General features: G+C 48.4%; 6 protein-coding genes across 6 annotated transcripts; 3 read left to right on the forward strand and 3 right to left on the reverse strand.

The window, feature by feature from the left end:
* Positions 1-242: 242 nt before the first annotated feature.
* CTRU02_211586 (mucin-desulfating sulfatase (n-acetylglucosamine-6-sulfatase)) lies at positions 243-4,354 on the reverse strand (the record flags this gene model as incomplete). Its single annotated transcript, XM_070205664.1, has 2 exons — positions 243-1,690; positions 2,803-4,354. The coding sequence occupies 2 exons, from the start codon at positions 4,352-4,354 to the stop codon at positions 243-245; spliced, it is 3,000 nt and encodes a 999-aa protein (XP_070060477.1).
* A 764-nt stretch (positions 4,355-5,118) lies between these two features.
* On the forward strand, positions 5,119-7,025 carry CTRU02_211587 (uncharacterized protein; the record flags this gene model as incomplete). Its single annotated transcript, XM_036732328.1, has 8 exons — positions 5,119-5,203; positions 5,265-5,375; positions 5,438-5,939; positions 5,993-6,114; positions 6,174-6,209; positions 6,272-6,582; positions 6,631-6,862; positions 6,919-7,025. 8 exons carry the CDS (start codon positions 5,119-5,121, stop codon positions 7,023-7,025), a joined length of 1,506 nt encoding a protein of 501 aa, XP_036575957.1.
* A 526-nt stretch (positions 7,026-7,551) lies between these two features.
* CTRU02_211588 (uncharacterized protein) lies at positions 7,552-8,788 on the reverse strand (the record flags this gene model as incomplete). Its single annotated transcript, XM_036732329.1, has 2 exons — positions 7,552-7,606; positions 7,752-8,788. 2 exons carry the CDS (start codon positions 8,786-8,788, stop codon positions 7,552-7,554), a joined length of 1,092 nt encoding a protein of 363 aa, XP_036575958.1.
* Positions 8,789-11,368: 2,580 nt separating this feature from the next.
* Positions 11,369-12,586, forward strand: CTRU02_211589 (cyanide hydratase; the record flags this gene model as incomplete). The annotated part of the gene is made up of 3 exons (XM_036732330.1): positions 11,369-11,416; positions 11,466-11,559; positions 11,613-12,586. The coding sequence occupies 3 exons, from the start codon at positions 11,369-11,371 to the stop codon at positions 12,584-12,586; spliced, it is 1,116 nt and encodes a 371-aa protein (XP_036575959.1).
* A 247-nt stretch (positions 12,587-12,833) lies between these two features.
* CTRU02_211590 (maltose permease) lies at positions 12,834-14,655 on the reverse strand (the record flags this gene model as incomplete). The annotated part of the gene is made up of 6 exons (XM_036732331.1): positions 12,834-12,985; positions 13,061-13,351; positions 13,417-14,047; positions 14,105-14,241; positions 14,303-14,434; positions 14,496-14,655. The coding sequence occupies 6 exons, from the start codon at positions 14,653-14,655 to the stop codon at positions 12,834-12,836; spliced, it is 1,503 nt and encodes a 500-aa protein (XP_036575960.1).
* Positions 14,656-15,425: 770 nt separating this feature from the next.
* Positions 15,426-17,309, forward strand: CTRU02_211591 (xylan -beta-xylosidase; the record flags this gene model as incomplete). The annotated part of the gene is made up of 4 exons (XM_036732332.1): positions 15,426-15,746; positions 15,848-15,952; positions 16,027-16,962; positions 17,022-17,309. The coding sequence occupies 4 exons, from the start codon at positions 15,426-15,428 to the stop codon at positions 17,307-17,309; spliced, it is 1,650 nt and encodes a 549-aa protein (XP_036575961.1).
* Between the last annotated feature and the right edge of the window lie 226 nt (positions 17,310-17,535).

Genomic DNA, 17,535 nt, shown 5'->3' on the forward strand with positions numbered 1-17,535 from the left:
TGGTTTTATCTTTGCGAAATGCAGATCTCTAAAGTGTCTTTTCAGACTTTTTGAAGATCAAAAATCTTGATTCAAGTTGCAGTCGAACTGGACTTCTGGGATTGGATCTGAAACATGCCCACATCCCATGTAGCCGCTTTTATTTACAGAGACAGTCTTTACCTGTGAAACCGGGAAGCTTCTTAGACTTCTCTACAGCATCTTTAAGGCTTAAACCAATTAGTTTGTCGTTAAGACTGGGTTCATGGGGTCCACCTAGTCATAACGGGGGACAGGCCTGCGGTTGACAACGAAGAAGAATGTTCTTCTTCATCTTCATCAGTAAAATCCGCTTGCCTCAATAGGCTATGTATAGCCAATCTTTGCCTGGCCTTAGCAGCCGCCGATAGTTGTTGTTCCAAGTTTCTCCTGCCTTCCTGAAACTCTGGCGACGAAAGCCCACCAATTCCGGTCTCTTGTGGCGCATGCCCTTGGGTCAGCCGCTCCATGTCTTCAATTATTGGCTTAACCAAAGCAGAAGAAGGGAAGAATCGCTTCAAAGCAGCTAGACAAAGAGCCGCGCGACTCATTGCAAACTCTGGGGACAGGCTGTTCTGGGTTCTTCCAGACCGGGAGCTGAATAGAAGAAGCCTTGTTGCATGGTATGCGCAAATAGCAGTGTCAAACTCGAGAAGCAGATGATTAGGGCTGTGTTGATTCAGGTTTGTTAGAATCTGAACGATTTCCGTCGCATGCTTTAAACAGTTTTTCTCTGCTGATGTTATACACCCATCGTCGACAGCTTCTAAAACCACTCGGGGTGCTGCTTCGGGGTATCCAGAGAGCAAGATGCGATATAGATCGCAGTGAGCTTGATGGAAGGAGACGTGCATGAAAAGCCGTCTCCGCAACCAACGGTCCCCAAAATGTGCCTGGATCTGAGATAGGGGGAACTCTGTCCCGCTAGGCATTTGAGACCCAATCTCGGCCAAGTCTCTTTCAAAATCGCTGATAAGTTTCATCATGGGCATAAAAGGCTGGTCGCAGAGCGCCACGCCTCTGGTCAACTTCATAATGTCTCTTCTAATGATCTCCAACCTCACATAGAGCCTGTAGCAACTTCCATCACCTTGTTCAAAGCCCGGACAAAATTCTTCCTCGGCTGAAGGGAATTGCAAGTAAATTGTCTCAATTTGACATGCCTCGAACTCCGGCAGTCCGACCGAAAAGTATCGCTCAGTGATCTTTAAGGACCACATAATTCGGCGACGAACCTCTTGGGAGACAAAATCTAGATCGGGACGTTCGTGGTTCAGACGCATAGCAGCGGCAAATCTTGCTGCTGTAGCTGTAAGCATAAAGGCCCTTTGAAACCGTCCTGTCTCCATCTGATAGTGGATAATCAGTAGAAGGGCCTGCAAACGGGGTATGGTAGGGCATTCAAGATGATGCCATATTCTCTGTTCAGCAGTCTGAACCCAGGGCGTGGCTCTTTCTCGGGTTTGTAGATCTGATCCCGAGTGTAGGGTTGCCAAGGCGCAGATGGCATAGGCCAACGCTGCATCAATCTTTCCCTTTCGACAACGGTCCCTCGTCGTCTCAGGATGCAGAAACGCATGAGATGGAAGCGGGTAGACCTTTTCGAAGAAGCTTTCTAGACATGCGGGGAGATGCTGGTTGATTTCGGCCGCGTACGTCAAGCTGTCGCCCTCTGTGGATGTGCTTTGCGGAGACGGCGCTCGGGTTGTTCGTGCTGGGGTCGGATAGATACAGTCTCGCCCATGTCTCTTACAATTAGTACACTGCGGTGAGGTTCCGGAGCAGCGTATCTTTTTGTCTCGACAGGTTCGGCATGCTCTGGTGCCTCTCAGTCGACGTGGCTTTGCCGGTGACATTTGCCGTTGGCTGAAAATAGGAGTCCCTTCAGTTTCCTTAACGACTGAAAAAGAACAGTCGAGCCCGAGACGGGAGCAGTTTCCGCACAGATGCTCAGAAGCACCATCACATCGGACCTGGGCTAAGTTAGCATGTAGGCTCGGATGGAAAACAGGACGACAGATTCAGCTGTTCAAACCGTCATGCTCACTTACTTTTCGATATCTGCATTGCGAGCATGTTTGTCGTGTCGTGGAGGGCCCCGCCTGGAAGGAGCCGATGAAAGAATCCATCATGTTGCTGTTCCAACAATGGCATCCTGGCACATCATGTTCGTTCTCGTCTCATGTTGCAGCATCTGCCGCAACTCAACCAGACTTTTGGGCTCGCGTATTGATTGACAACGGCGAAAGATTGATGAAAGTTGGAAACACGCGTCTGAGAAGGCGTCTGATTGCGCCAGTGGGTAGATGTTGGTCAGGGACTTGCTTGCGTCTTTCCACATGACGTCCCTGTGTCTCGGTACCGACGACCCTGCGTAACAGCGCAAGGGTTTGTCACCCGTTCTGGTGCGGAGGACTCGCGCTTTGCCCTCTTGAGTAAGGTCTGCATGACGTGAGGAGTGGGTAGGGTAACGACATCCAGGATGGAGCTTGAGGGGCCAATGGTGGAAGTGTGCAGGCATTGGTATCCTTGTGAATATCGAAACAGCTCTGTCAAATCCTGGAGAAAGCTAGAAGCTAACATGTTTAATCTGATTTGCCAATTTCACAATTCGTTGGATTGAGGACTTTTCGGCAATAATTACAAACTCACAAAAGCTTTGCGTTGAATGAACATCAAGTAGCCATTATTCGTAAACTTATCGATTTCTCTCTCTTTCAATTGCGTCGATTCATACCAATGCCGCCTTCCAAATGCCCTCTACAGAATCGTCTCACAACTTACTCGCTACCCCAACCAAGCCACCGGTCGCACCAAGCTTTGGATGAACGGGTTCATCGCCAATTTGCACCATTTTCAACTCCAACAAGTTAGTCATGTGCTTAACAACCTCAGCATATTCCGCCTTGTGGTACACGTTGAACAGTTCCAAGGGATCTTTTTCGCAGTCAAATAACTCCCATTCTTTATCCTTTTCACCACCTGGTCTTGCACCCGCTACATCCAAAGGCTCATTGTACCAGTATATCAGCTTATATCTCTGGTCACGAACGCCGTAGTGGGCATAAGCGTGATGAATAATGTCGTTGTGCATCCAGTATCGATGGTAGGCAATCTGCTGCCAGTCTTCTGGTGTCTCGCCACTGAGCAACTTCCGGAAAGACTCTCCTTGCATGTAGCTTGGTATTGGGAGGTTTGCAAAGTCGAGGAATGTCGGCGCAAAGTCGACGTTGCAGATGATGTCGTTGCATACCGAGCCTTTATCGATGGCCGCTGGGTACCGGACCAAGAAGGGCATCTGGAAAGACTCCTCGTACATGAAACGTTTGTCGAACCATCCGTGTTCGCCGAGGAAGAATCCTTGGTCCGATGTGTAGATAACAACTGTATTTTCTGCCAGGCCATTGTCTTCGAGATAGTCCAATATGCGGCCAACGTTGTCATCTACGGACTGAATAACCCGCAGGTAACGCTGCATATATCTTTGGAACTTGAAATGCGCCAGATCGTCGCTGCTCTTGAAGGTGAAAACCGTTCCGTCTTCTTTGTCAATGAGTCTTTTCGCATCAGTCGGGATCTTACGTTGCGCGGAGCCTGACTCCTGCACCACACGTTCGCCAACCTTGCTTCCACCGTCAGGCTGGACAAGCCCCAGGTCCTGGTATGTCATGTCTTCCGCAACGCGCATCTTGGCCAATTTTGCTGCTTTTGCGCGGTTCTTGTAATCATCGTCGTATGTTTCGGGGACACGAATGGTATCAGTGTAGAGGTGCTTGTGTTTCTCGTCGTATTCCCACGAGCGGTGCGGGGCTTTGTGATGGCACATTAGGAAAAATGGCTTCTGTGTGTCCTTGGTCTCAGTGATCCAATTCAGGCACTTATCGGTAATGATGTCCGTGACGTAGCCCTCCTCGAATCTCTCACCAGAAGGCTCGATGAACTCTGGGTCCCAGTAATCGCCTTGTCCCGGAAGAACAGACCAGTAGTCAAAACCAGTAGGCTCATGTGCCCTGCCCTCGCCAAGATGCCATTTCCCGACCATCGCCGTGCGGTAGCCGCCGGTGCGAAGATGTTTTGCCACATTGGGGAGGTGCTTATTGATGCTGTCGTTCAATGTCATGACACCATTCACATGGTTGTGAGTACCGGTAAGGATAGCTGCTCGCGAGGGGGTGCAAATCGAGTTGGTGACATAACAGTGATTGAACTTCATGCCCTCCGTAGCCAGACGGTCGATGTTGGGTGTGTTGTTGATCCCAGCTCCATAGGCGCTAATCGCTTTGGAGGCATGGTCATCAGCCATGATGAAGATGATGTTTGGCCTCTGAGTGGTCATTTTGGAAGTGTTGGTTGACAAGCGCGTTGTGAGAGAGGTTCGGTGCTGAACGCAGCTTGAAGAACACGTAAATCTCTCAGCGGACGCGTCAAGCTCATATATGGGCGCTAGGGCAAGTAAGATCCAGATCAAATGTCAGGATAGCTCCATTTCTCAATGATGCCCCTCCAAAGCTGAACCCTGTCGTCCCATCGATACCCATCATCTTTCATATGTGGTCCACAAGATGTCTTAAAAGGGATGGTTTCGCGACAACCGGCATCAGTTTCTCCTGTGTAAGGGTGTAAAGAAGTCGATGGCTCGCGATGGGTGTTTGCTTTGGCTGTTGACGGAGATGAGTTATGTTGCGCACCGAGGATTTCGGTAGTCGGTCCGTTGATCGAAAATGGAAGATGGAGATACATCGAGAGAGGCCACTAAGCCATTTGGGGCCTACCGACCGATATCCGGCAGCTTCTCTCCAGTCGAGCGAAAACTATGGGGCAAGCGGACCAGAATTGATCGCAATCCCCGGCTTTAAGAAACAGGGTTCATATTGCGTGCTTGAAATGCTTCGGCAATGGCCCGAGGAGTTGCAGTTCTCAGTTTGCATCATTGGTTCCTCAAAGATTAGTCGTTGAATATTGTGGTATGGCGTGCTGGAAGATTAGAAACTGCCTGACAAGCGCCTCTATCTCAAAAAGAATATTTCAAGTATGGGTTCCGCCTTCACTGTGTAGTTTGGATGGCATTCTGAAACCCAAACTCTCGACAATCTCTTCATCATGTCGAAAGCTCTAGGAACATTCCGTGCCGTATACCTTGTAGCTCTTTGCTGCGTTGGGTCTTTTCTATTTGCCTACGATACCGGTAAGCAGTAGTGTTAATCAGGAGTACTAGAAACATGCTGACAGAAGACCAAAAACCACAGGTATTATTGGTGGCATTCTTACATTCGAGGGCTTCCAAAATGACTTCCGATATGGTCCATCTCAGAAGGCGACTGTTGGCTCAAACTCTACCAGTTTGTTGCAGGCAGGCGGTATGTTACGCGCACCTTTCGCGAAATGAAATTGGTAATAGGCTAACTCAGGTTTTCTGTAGCTTTCTTCTCCTGCTTCTTCGTCTGGCCCTTTACCGCAAAGTTCGGCCGCAGATGGTCAATCATTCTCGCTTCAGCTATATTCTGCATCGGCGCCATCGTCCAAACCATTAACACACATTCGCTTGCCGCTTTCTATGTAGCTCGTGTCGTTAGTGGTGTCGGTGTTGGCATGGCCACCGTCGTGATTCCCATGTACTCCGCTGAAATGGCACCCAAGAACATTCGTGGCATGCTCGGCAGCATGTTCCAATTCTTCTTCACAATGGGAGTCATGACATCGTACTGGATAGACTACGGCGTTAGCAAGCACATCAAACCTTCAACTGTCCAATGGCAGATTCCTGTAGGCTTACAGCTTGTCCCAGGAGCGATTTTGGGATTGGGAATGTTGCTTTGCAAGGAGAGTGTGCGGTGGTTGGCCAAGACCGGGCGCCGGGAAGAGGCGCTAGAGTCACTAATATGGGTTCGTGGCGGTGAGAATACGACTGAAGTCCAAGAAGAGTGCGTTGGCCCTTACGGTTTTCTGGGGATTTGAGGATTGACTTTATTACCAGATTTGCCGAGATCATTCTTAGCATTGATGAGGAGCAAGCTCAGAAAGAAGGCCTTACATGGAGAGAACTGGCTCAACCCTCCAACCGATACCGCATTATCCTCATCATTGCTCTCCAGATTGGTATGCTAGATCTTCTCACTCAACTGGTAGCGCTCTGTCTAAGCTAAACTCTTTCATAGGTGTTCAACTGACTGGTAACACATCATTGGCGTACTGTAAGGACAATACCCTGGCCCTCTTTTCAACTCTCAAGACCCATCGTTAACATGAATCTCAGATGCACCTCAGGTATTTGCAGCAGTTGGCGCCGGTCAGAACAACCTCCTCATCACAGGTTTCTTTGGTCTCGTCAAGGTCGTATCTTGTCTCTTCTACCTTCTTTTCCTTGTCGAACGCATTGGCCGCCGTGGCTCCCTTCTCGCTGGAGCGTTCCTCATGGGCACTTACATGCTCATAATTGCTTGCTTGACCGCAACACACCCACCGAAATCTGTCGATCAGGGCTTGACTTCTACAGCTATTGCTTCTATGACAATGATTTATCTGGAGGCCATGTCCTACAACATTTCATGGGGCCCAGCACCTTGGGTAAGTTCCTTGTCTATTGGTTTCTGAGCTATGGCTTACGAGGCAAAGGTCTACATGGGCGAAATCTTCCCATCCCGCATCCGTGAAGCTGGAATCGCGATCGGAACCTCGACACAGTGGCTCTTCAACTTTGTCTTCTCTCAGGTCACCCCTCATGCAGTGCAGAACCTTGGCTGGAGAACATTTCTCATGTTCTGTATCTTCAACTGGGCTCTCGTGGTCTTTGTCTGGTTTTTTATCAAAGAGACGAAGGGAAAGTCCCTCGAAGAGATGGAAGAACGTTAGTAGCTCTGTTGGGTCTTCATTATCATGCTTTACGCTGACATTCTTTACTAGTGTTTTCTGGGAGAATCTTTGGCAACGATAGCGAGACGGCATCCGAAAAGCGAACTGAGGAGCCAAAGTCAACTGAAATTTCCCAAGATGCTAAGCATAAAAGTTGAGCTGCCTAACAACGCTCCTCTAACAGATGCTACTCTAAAGAACGTTGGCTTCCCTTACATTACTTAGTTTCTGCGAACCGAAGGTGACAAGGGCATATACAATGTAAGGGACGAAAACCCCCCGCTCTAGTTTACGTTGTGATCTTAATATAATACTGTATAAAATGAGAAGGTAAAAGACCGCTGCTCCAAAGTGGCTCATTGTTGCTGGTCTTAATAGTGTACCACCGAACCCATTCAAAGTCAATCTTTCTCTTATTCGGGAAACCCCATTCCTTCCGCACCTCGGCGTTCCTATATCCTTCAAGATCCCCCTGGGTACCAGGATACAATACGATGATTGATGCTCACTACCAATGAACCTGTGAAAACCCGCTTTTAGGATTTGCTTCGTATTCCTCCATTGTCAGAGACGCCCTTAGCTGACTTTTCCCATGAAGTACTCTCCGAGTGCCTTTAAACAATCCTTGTCTAGCTGTATGCGCTCTCCTCTGTTCATCAAGTTCAACCTTCCGCCCTTGGGCGATTATTTCAATTTTTGCGGTTTGAAACAGCTCTCGGCCGAGAAATCGGGCTCCTGACTGAACCTCGGATTCAGTTTCAGAGTATTTCAGCTTTCTGAGGTTTTCCTTTGCCAGCTGGGATAGCTCTCTTCTAGCTTTTATACTTCGTAGTCTTTCGCCGGATATAGCTCTCGCTGTCTGTTCAGAGAGTCCATACAGGTACCTGTCGATGTCTTTTAACACAAGCCATGCCCAATAAATGTATCCTGCATTGATCTCCGTGTCTTCTGGGGGTAGTCTACGAGTGGTTCGGTACCACCGCACGACATCGATACACTGGTTTGTGAGTTCATCCCGAAGCTCTTCCATAGGGTCGGCAGCAGATGAGGAACATTGGTCTTCGTCCGAAGAATTTTTGGCGTATTCAACGTGTTCCACATGATGGGAGCTTCCAAACTCCTCCTGGATTCCAGAGGGCATCTGAGACTCCACATTTTCTACGTGCTCAACAGTTCCCACGTCTTCGATCTGCATCATGATGGCCTTGGTATCTCCTTGAATGTCTTGAATATTTTCAAGAATAGTGGAACTTGGTGTATGTTCGAATGAAGCAGCCGGCAAACGAGCCAAATTGTCCGTGTCCAGCAATCTGACATTGTACTTAACATCGTGACTAGGGTTGGGCCCCGAATCCACGCTGTCTGCGGCATCATATTGTACACCGGAGTTCGTCAACAGTGGCGAGCTTCCTCCCATCAGCGTTGCTTGCCTTCCAGTCTCAGTCGGCCGTACCTGCGGGTTGTTAAAGAAATGCCCCCATGCTCTCATTAGCTCCTCTAGTGTGTTGGTATCGGATCGATTGTCATGAATGTCCAGGTTAGTCAAGGATCCGGAATCCCCCAACGCCTTGTCCAAGTTTGACTGAGCTTCAGAGTGGGGGTACTGGCAGGAGGTAGCCTCTTCTTGAGGGTATTCCCAATCGGTACCTCCCATGTCGGTGTCCTCCAAATATTCTTCTTCAGAGTCGCCCGTGTAATCGTCTTGGTAAAGCGCACCGATGTCAGAGCCAGAAGTTTCCGAGTCAGTCTCCAAGTCCCAGTCTCTTTCGTCATCTGATAGCTTCAACATGGCGGCAAATCTGGTTAGTTCATCGACTGAGGCGTTGTTCAAGGCGTCCGTCAGGCGTGAACTAGCGGTCTCCCAGTGTTGGCGAATAGGATCGCTACGGAGCTTACGGAGGCTTTCAGTCCAGTCCGACATTTTGAATGAATAAAAGGCTCGTCTTTTTCCAATCAAAGAGATACTTTCAGTGTCAGAGGCGAAGTTCTGCAGACAAGGGTGACAAAATCAAATTCAACCCCAAAATGAAGGCACTGATAGACGTAAAAAGGTATTTGATGAAAATAAGGATGTCTGTCGTCGGATATCAGTGGCGATCAATTTACATCAAGTCATATTTGGGGCTTATGATTGCGAGGAGCTGCTTCCCAAGGTAAAATGGGTTGATGAGGGGAAAGGGAAGTGAGCTTACCTTCTTCATCAACATGAATAAGCTAGAGTTGCTCCGTTCTTCCTCTGGTTAATGCTGTTTCCCTCTTCATTCATTCATTTTCCAAGGCAAGGGCGTTCAAAACTCGATGCTTGAAGAAAGAAGAAGAACATCTATGGACTCCTGGCATGAGGTACACGTTATAGCCGCTACGCCGTTCTCTCGATATGTCGCTAGTGAGACGCCACCAGCGGCCAATCCACAACCTTGAGAGATTCTTTACACAATGAATCACGTGGGAATACCAGAAGGCGCAGCTTGTGAGACCGTTAAGGAAGTATAATAGAATTCATCGGGTAAATTATAAGTCATTAAAAGGATAATTAGTTAAGCTAGCGCTCAGAAGATGGCCTAATTTTTAGATGTTCACACCACATGTCTGATACTGCCAGCCTCGCTTGAGAGAACATGAAGAATAATCTTCTAGAACAATCAACAGGCTTCAAACCGTGGCTATAAATGATGGCGGACTCTCCATATCTTTCAAACGGTTCAGCAGGCTTAGCAATAGTAACTTACATTTGGGTAGTGGGCTCATCAGTATCCAAAGTAATACTCACAACAGCAGATATTCGAACACAAGATGTGCTTAGGAGACCTGGAACGTATTCTTTTTGGTGAATCTTGCTCCTTGAGGGGTACACAACTCTTTTTATATTTTCTCAGTCTACATCTAACCTTTCATCCCATGAGCAGAATTTATCTCCATGTGTCATGCCTGTGAGTCCATCACCTGGGTTTGCCATACTGACTGCGACACCTGTACCTGGCACAGTCTCACGGCCATTTATAAAAAGACCTCGTGGTCGGTCTCAATTTTACGATAGGATAGAGTCGCCTTTCCCGGTAGGAATTTAAGGAATGAGAATCTCCACCTCCATCCCATGTGGCCCTGCTCCATTCAGTAGACCTTGCCAACAGCCTGTTCAGCATTCAGCTTGTAATTGAAACTACCTTAACATACGCGACTTCAAGACCTGTTCATGGCCCTGTAAACAGTCCGAACGGTTCTGTAGCGTTCAAATGCTTCGTCGATGACAACCGCGCAATCGAGGTAAAAGCCCAAGACCTTGATGGTCTGAAAAGCCTAAATGCACAAAACAACTACGCTGAAGATGGATTCTGGAGTATACACGATGAGGAAAAGTATGATTAAATTCTGAAGAGATATGATGCTAAACAGCTTTCCAGTCTCTGGGACAAGGTGAAGAACGAAGACAAGGACTGCGCTGCAAGACAGCCGCTTGAAGGGCTGTCATCCTAACCGTTCTCGGCTGCAATCATCTTTCAACTGGTCTAGGTAACAGTAAAAGGGCGACCTCTGATACTCATACTTAAAAACAAAAAAAGTAAGAAATCCTCCAGTCTCGACCAGTGGCCAGAACCAAAATACCCCCCTGGTCCGCAATCCACATCAAAAAGCGGTTTGCTCCGCCTGTGACTACCGAAATCCCCAGTTAATTCCTCTCGGGATCGAGCGTCCCCGAACATCAGACGATGCAGGTGTCTGTCCTTCGCGGGATTTGAATGGCACGTAACACCAGACCCCGGCGCCCCACCACCGTACCATGTTCCGGAGGTGCAGATCAAATCGTGGCCGCCGGGAAGACGGGAGCTAAATTAAGCCATCCACAGATCTGGTCTGATCGGTCCGGAGAAACACGGTAGTTGTTGGGACTGTTTACGTCACGCCAGTCGTGCCACAACAGGTCACGGCTTTTGCTCAGCCTATCGCATGATTCCGGTCCAAGTTCGTTAATTCTCGGAGTTACGTCTTCTCTAGAGAGTGACTCGAAAGTCAATCCTCAGCCTAGTCGCTTGCATAGCTGAGCTCCACAAAAGCGATTGGGGTTTTGTTTGCAGTGTCTTTTTCCCTAGACGAGTCTAGACAATATCGGATACCGATCAAGCCATATGGTTCACGGCCGGGCTATGGAGCTCGGACATGAGAAACTTGCTCATACTAAACCCGAATCTCGGTTATGCAACACAGCAAGCTATCTATGTGACGGTGTTTGTCAGTTTTGTTGATTATGCCTAACAATTTTGATTTTGCTTGGCACAGAAACACAGCAATCAGTGTACTGGCATTACTCAAAGCCCGGCAACAATAATGAGGCCACTTAATGGAGAAGAAGGTTTCCATCTGGAAACGAAAAAGCATATAAGAAGATCTGATTCTGAAGGATTCATATCTCTTTTTCCCAGAACACCTCACTCAATCACAACAATCAAGACTCTTCACTAAAACAAACTTTCCACTCGACCTAGTTCGATACTCAACCATCAACATGCCTATCACCAAGTACAAGGCTGCCGCTGTCACCTCCGAGCCTGCGGTGAGATCAATCTTCAGACAGACTGTATATACAGCGCTAACTATAGTAGTGGTTCGACCTCGAGGGCAGCGTCCAGAAGACGATTGATTTCATCAATGAGGCAGGTCAAGCCGGCTGCAAGCTGGTCGCCTTCCCCGAAGTCTGTAAGTTATTGACCTTTATCAATCATAACAACCAATATACTTATCTCATTCAGGGCTTCCTGGATACCCCTACTGGATGTGGAAGGTCACTTACCTCCAGAGTCTCCCGATGCTCAAGAAGTACCGCGAGAACTCTCTCCGCGTTGACTCTGAGGAGATGCGCCGCATTCGCCGCGCCGCTCGTGACAACCAGATCTTCGTCTCCCTGGGTTTCTCTGAGCTTGACCACGCCACTCTTTACCTTGCTCAGGTCCTCATCGATCCCACCGGAACCGTTATCAACCACCGCCGCAAGATCAAGCCCACCCACGTTGAGAAGCTCGTCTATGGCGACGGCTCCGGCGACACCTTCATGTCCGTAACCGAGACCGACATCGGCCGCGTCGGCCAGCTTAACTGCTGGGAGAACATGAACCCCTTCCTCAAGTCCCTCAACGTCTCCATGGGTGAGCAAGTTCACGTCGCTGGCTGGCCCGTCTACCCTGGCAAGGAACGCCAGGTCGCCCCTGACCCGGCCACCAACTACGCCGACCCCGCTTCTGACCTCGTCACCCCGTCCTACGCCATCGAGACCGGTACATGGGTCCTCGCCCCCTTCCAGCGTCTTTCCGTCGAGGGCCTGAAGAAGAACACTCCCGAGGGTGTCGAGCCTGAGACGGATCCCTCCGTCTACAATGGTCACGCCCGTATCTACAGGCCCGACGGCAGCCTGGTCACCAAGCCCGAGAAGGACTTTGATGGTTTGATGTTCGTTGATATCGACCTCAACGAGACTCACCTGACCAAGGTTCTCGCTGACTTTGCCGGTCATTACATGCGCCCTGACCTTATCCGTCTTCTGGTTGACACCCGCCGCAAGGAGCTTGTCACCGAGGCTGATCCTGAGGGCGGCATCGCCTCGTACAGCACCTACCACCGCCTTGGCCTGGACCGCCCTCTGGATTCCAAGCCCGAGCTGCACGATCAGGAGCCTGTCCACAAGCGTGTCAGCAAAGAGCCTACTGCCAAGCCTGCCAAGAAGCTCTAGATGCGAGCATTGGCATAACGACAATGAAAAGGGCTCTAAGTTAGAGTTCCATCTTGTATTGTACAAATTATAGAACTAGTCTCATATTGTAAAAAGAAAATCTTCTCCTCATATTTGACTTTGTTTCCCTGAAATCGTGTCCTGCAATTGATTTTTCGACGGAAGTCGTCATGTTGTAAGCCGACAGGGTAGTTTTAGCAACAACAGGTATCCAATAACATGCTCTCATCTTTCAAATTATTTTATCTCAAAATCTCCTGGTAGGTGTTTGTCGCTGAAACAACTCGTCAATTTCTGCGGTCGACTTGTTTCTGAATTCCGGAACTTCAAACCAAACCCAAACCAGGCTTATAATACTGAGGCCCAACCACACAAAAGCGGCCTTGGCTCCAAGGTTTGCTGTCATGCCCGGTCAGTATTACTGCAATGTTCGGGTATGTGATTCTCGATCAGTCGCACAAAAGGCGTACTTACCACTGTCAGTATTGATGAGGTATGGAGTCATAAATCCCATCGCCCAGCTGATGAAGGCGTTATTAAGCATCGCTATTCCCTGGGTACGGGCGCGCAGCCTCTGAGAGCTTGCCTCAGTACAGATAACCCATGTAGTTGCGCCAACAGTGGGTGCATAGACTATCTGAGCAAAGCTCAACAGATATGCGACAAGGTAAAGAGCAACAGACGATTTGAAGCAACCCGCTATTCCAACGATTGCGAGAAGGGTTCCGTTGAGAATGGTGCCAGTCAAAAGCAATGGCCGTCGACCTACAATATGAGTAAGTCTAAATTCCATCACAAGACATCAATCAACTGGAGAAATAAACACTTACCAACATAAGACATGATGAACCACGACGCGATGTTACCAAAAATTGCCGCACCAAACCCGCCAAGAGCAAGCTTGAATGTCAAGTCGATTGGCAGCCCAGTTATTCCCAAGAAATAAAGCGACTGAGCGTAGAAGGCAATTCCGGTGAACTGCTGCACGAAAAACATCCCGCAGGCGATCCTTGTTCTACGGAAGTCGACACCCTGGAAACACTCTTTATAGTTCGTGCCCTCCTGTAGACGTTGAAGTTCATCCTCCTGGGCAATAGTTCTCTCAATGGCTTCCCGAGCCACAATCACATCTTGCTCCTTACCAGGGTAAAGACTGCGAAAAGCCTTCTCAGCGGCATCCACTCTTTTTTGTCTGAGAAGAAACATTGGGCTCTCGGGCATGAGAAGAGCGAAAATAACAAGAAAGCATGGAAAGGCCCACTGCGCCGCAAACACAACTTTGTAAGACGACGGTGTGAGGATCGAAAAGCGGGTGTTGCCGATGCCAATTGCCATCATCTGACCAACACTGATGAATAGATTTACAGTAGCTGTCAACGTAGGTCTCAAGGACTGTGGCGCAATCTCGGAGATGTAGGTTGGAGTCAAAGTCAGGAAGAACCCCAACGCGATGCCATTGACCTGTTTGGAAACAAGTCAGAAGCTGGCAGAGTATATAGCATGAGCATAACTACTAACCATTTTACCCGCAAGAAGTAAACCAGGCTCGCTGGCAGCGTACTGTAGCCCAATACCAAGGATGGAAATGCAGGAAGCAATAAGGAATGCCACACGGCGACCAAATCGATCGGAAAGCCACCCAGAAAGTATTCCGCCTGCGTGCATGGGCAGATCAGTCAACTGCATGATAGTCTTATTTGTCACGACTGATCATACCTCCTGACATGCCTAGATACGTCATGGCAGTCCATACAGCGTTCCAGGTCGCAGAAATGAGAAGCTGGCCTTGGTATTCATAACCAAACACCATTTTAAAACTTGGTAAGGCTATGGTGATGGTACTGACACCTGTTTGGATAATTCACTTGTTAGTGCTGGATAGACTGCGCTAGTTTGTGTGTTGACTAACCGATGTCAAACCCCCATAAGAGTGAACCGACCCCGGCGGCAAGACTGTAGGCAACGATGACAGGATTTGCTTTGGCAGCTGCCAATGGTGATATTGGGTGCTCATCTCGCTGGTCGATCATTTTGAGCGACGCTACGTCGCTTGACTTGACGGCCGCCATCTTTAGATAGGTATCCTGACCGGATGAAGAATTCAGGACTTCAAGAGCAAGGGATGGGCATGGTTAGAAACTTAGAGACCCAGACCTTTAAATAAATGTCAATGAAATTGCATCGACTACACATCAGCCTACAGCGGGGATTCTACGTTCCAGTTTCTGGGGTTTGGGGTAGGATGTCTGGGGTAGTGTGTCTGGGGTCGGAGATGCCGGACGGTATCAGCTTCATCAGCAGGTCGAAAATGTTATCCCGGAAAAGCACATTCCTCTTTCATCGACTTTTAATAGGTATTTCTTTGTATTTCTAATGTAGAACAACTAACAATTAATACTCCGGAGCAACAAGCAAGGTCCTGAGGCCCTGTAAGTGCAATTCGGGAAGTCCGAAGACGTAGTAGTCAAGTAGGCAGTCGATCTACCTACGTGTAAATCTAGAAGACAACAATTGGCTACTCACACCTAAATATACGCCTAGGTGGAGTATCAGGATTTGTTGCAAGGTTTTTACGGACAGTAGCATTCCTGGGATTTCCGGAGTAGTGCCACATCGTTGTCGAGAATGGTTGCTGAACAGGAGCCTTCCGGGTTGTGGGTCTGTAGGAGAAAGGAGGGGAGTGCGGAATTCCCGATAGTGAGTAGAGTCTAGTCAATGATCATATCAGCACTAAATAAAGAAGGCTGTAATTGCGGCGATGCGAACTTCTAAAGGTCTTGATCTTGTCCCAGATCGTTGTGCGATTTCTCTTTTCACCAAAGCGAACCCTACAGAACCAATGCTATCCGCCGTTACCGAAGCCGAGGGGTTCACGAACCCCATCATCCCAGGATTCAACCCAGACCCTTCGATATGCAGGGTAAAAGACGATTACTTCCTTGTCACTTCAACATTTGAGTACTTCCCAGGCATTCCAATTTATCATAGCCGAGATTTGGTGAATTGGAAAGTCATCGGGCATGTCCTCACACGGCGCTCACAGTTGGATATGCGGACGGTGGAGCCATCAGGAGGAATATGGGCACCAACTCTACGACACTGGCAAGGCCGCTTCTACGTTTCTGTTGGATGTAACTTGCGTTTGCGCCCTAAAGATTGGGTGAGTTATCTCTCATGCCTCCAAGTTGATGCCGTCACGCGAAAAAAGATCGAAAAGGTATATGTGTCTGTCATCATTTCATGAAGCTAACCTTTTTTCAGGACATTACTATACCTCGGGGTTTCTACGTTACAACAGACAATATCTGGGAAAATGGATCATGGACTGATCCTATCTATTTTGACGTTCCCGGAATAGATCAGGATGTGAGTTGCCGATACCCAGTGAAGAATAATGGTGGGTGTAATCTGAGAGGAAACTAACAAGAGATGAATGTTAGCTTTTCTTTGACGACGACGGAAAGGTGTATTTCTCAGCTGTCAACCAGATCAGTGACCCTAGCATTAACCGGCATGGCTTGGGGTTGGCGAGTTTTACCGTCGAGGTTGACATTGAAACAGGAGACTGCATTGGTCCAGTCCGTTGGAATCGGATATCAGACTTTGGTATTGGTATTGCCGAAGGACCTCATATATTCAAAAAGGATGGGTTCTACTATCTCAGCACAGCTGAAGGTGGAACTGACGAAGGTCATCAACAATGGATTCATCGCTCGACGCAGGGCCCTTTTGGTCCCTGGGAAAAGGGACCTGAGGGGACTATTAATCCTTTAATCTTTAACGACATGCACGGTGAGGTACGTAATACTGGGCATATGGATATGGTTGAAAGCCCAGACGGGAGTTGGTGGGCAGTCTTCCTTGGTGTCCGCCCACAAGGGCACGAGAAAGAAAAATCAACTCTTGGGCGCGAAACCTTTTTGGCACCCATGGTCTGGGAAGATGGATGGCCGATCATCAACAACCGAAAAAAGATCACAATTGAAATGAAGGCCAAGGTTCCGGGTCATCAACAGATAGAAACCAAGTGGTTCGATAATTTCGACAGCCTGGATCTTGATCTCGGCTGGTATCACCTCCGAACTCCGTTGAAAAAGACACACAGCTTTGATCCTCCCAACCGCGGCCTGATACTTCATGGCAACGCGTATCGTATTGACGAGTTCGAGCATCCCTCCATGCTTTTACGGAAACAGCTGCATCACTCCATGGATTGGCAGGTTGAACTAGAGTTCAGTCCAGAAGTTCCCGGAGATGAAGCTGGTACTGCTATATGGTGGTCTCAATGGGCTTATGCTTCGATTGCGTTGCGCGGGGGGGCTAAAGGCATCGTTGAGATTGTTTATAAGGCAGTTGATGAGCAAGGCGAATTCAAGGCAAGCCCTTTCCACCTAAGAAATCTGTTCGGCCAAGCGCTAATCATCATCACTCATAGGAAATTGCATCACCTCTCAATAGCCATTCCTCAGTTGTTTTGGTCATCCGAGCAATGCCACTACATTATGAGCTCTGTTACGCCGCCAGAGAATCTGGTGTGGATGGAGTTCTTGGGCCCATCGTTACGTTAGGCTCAGTATCTAGCAAAGCTTTGACTCATAGGATACCAGGACGCGAGTCACAGAACACTGGTTCACACTTTGCGATTTACGCACAAGGCATTTTAAAAAGACCTCTTTTGACACCGGCAATCTTTAAATCAGCTAGATGGGAAGTTGTGTCTTAGAAAATAAAACGCGAGAGTGTTGTAAACTCGGTATTTAGAAGTATCTAGACATTGAAAGTGATCTCTACTTGCAATCCGCAGAGCTCAGTGTTCGAAAACCCCACAAGGCTTTCGCATCTGTTTTAGCTGTTCAGTTTGCAGGTCCGAAATGTATAGAGCTGTTTCTGATTTAAACTTCTACTTAACTTAACATCGTAATACCGCGAAAAGCAGTCCATATGGACGT

This window comes from Colletotrichum truncatum (assembly GCF_014235925.2).
Source record: "Colletotrichum truncatum strain CMES1059 chromosome Unknown Contig_0008, whole genome shotgun sequence".
Taxonomy (NCBI): Eukaryota; Fungi; Ascomycota; class Sordariomycetes; order Glomerellales; family Glomerellaceae; genus Colletotrichum; species Colletotrichum truncatum.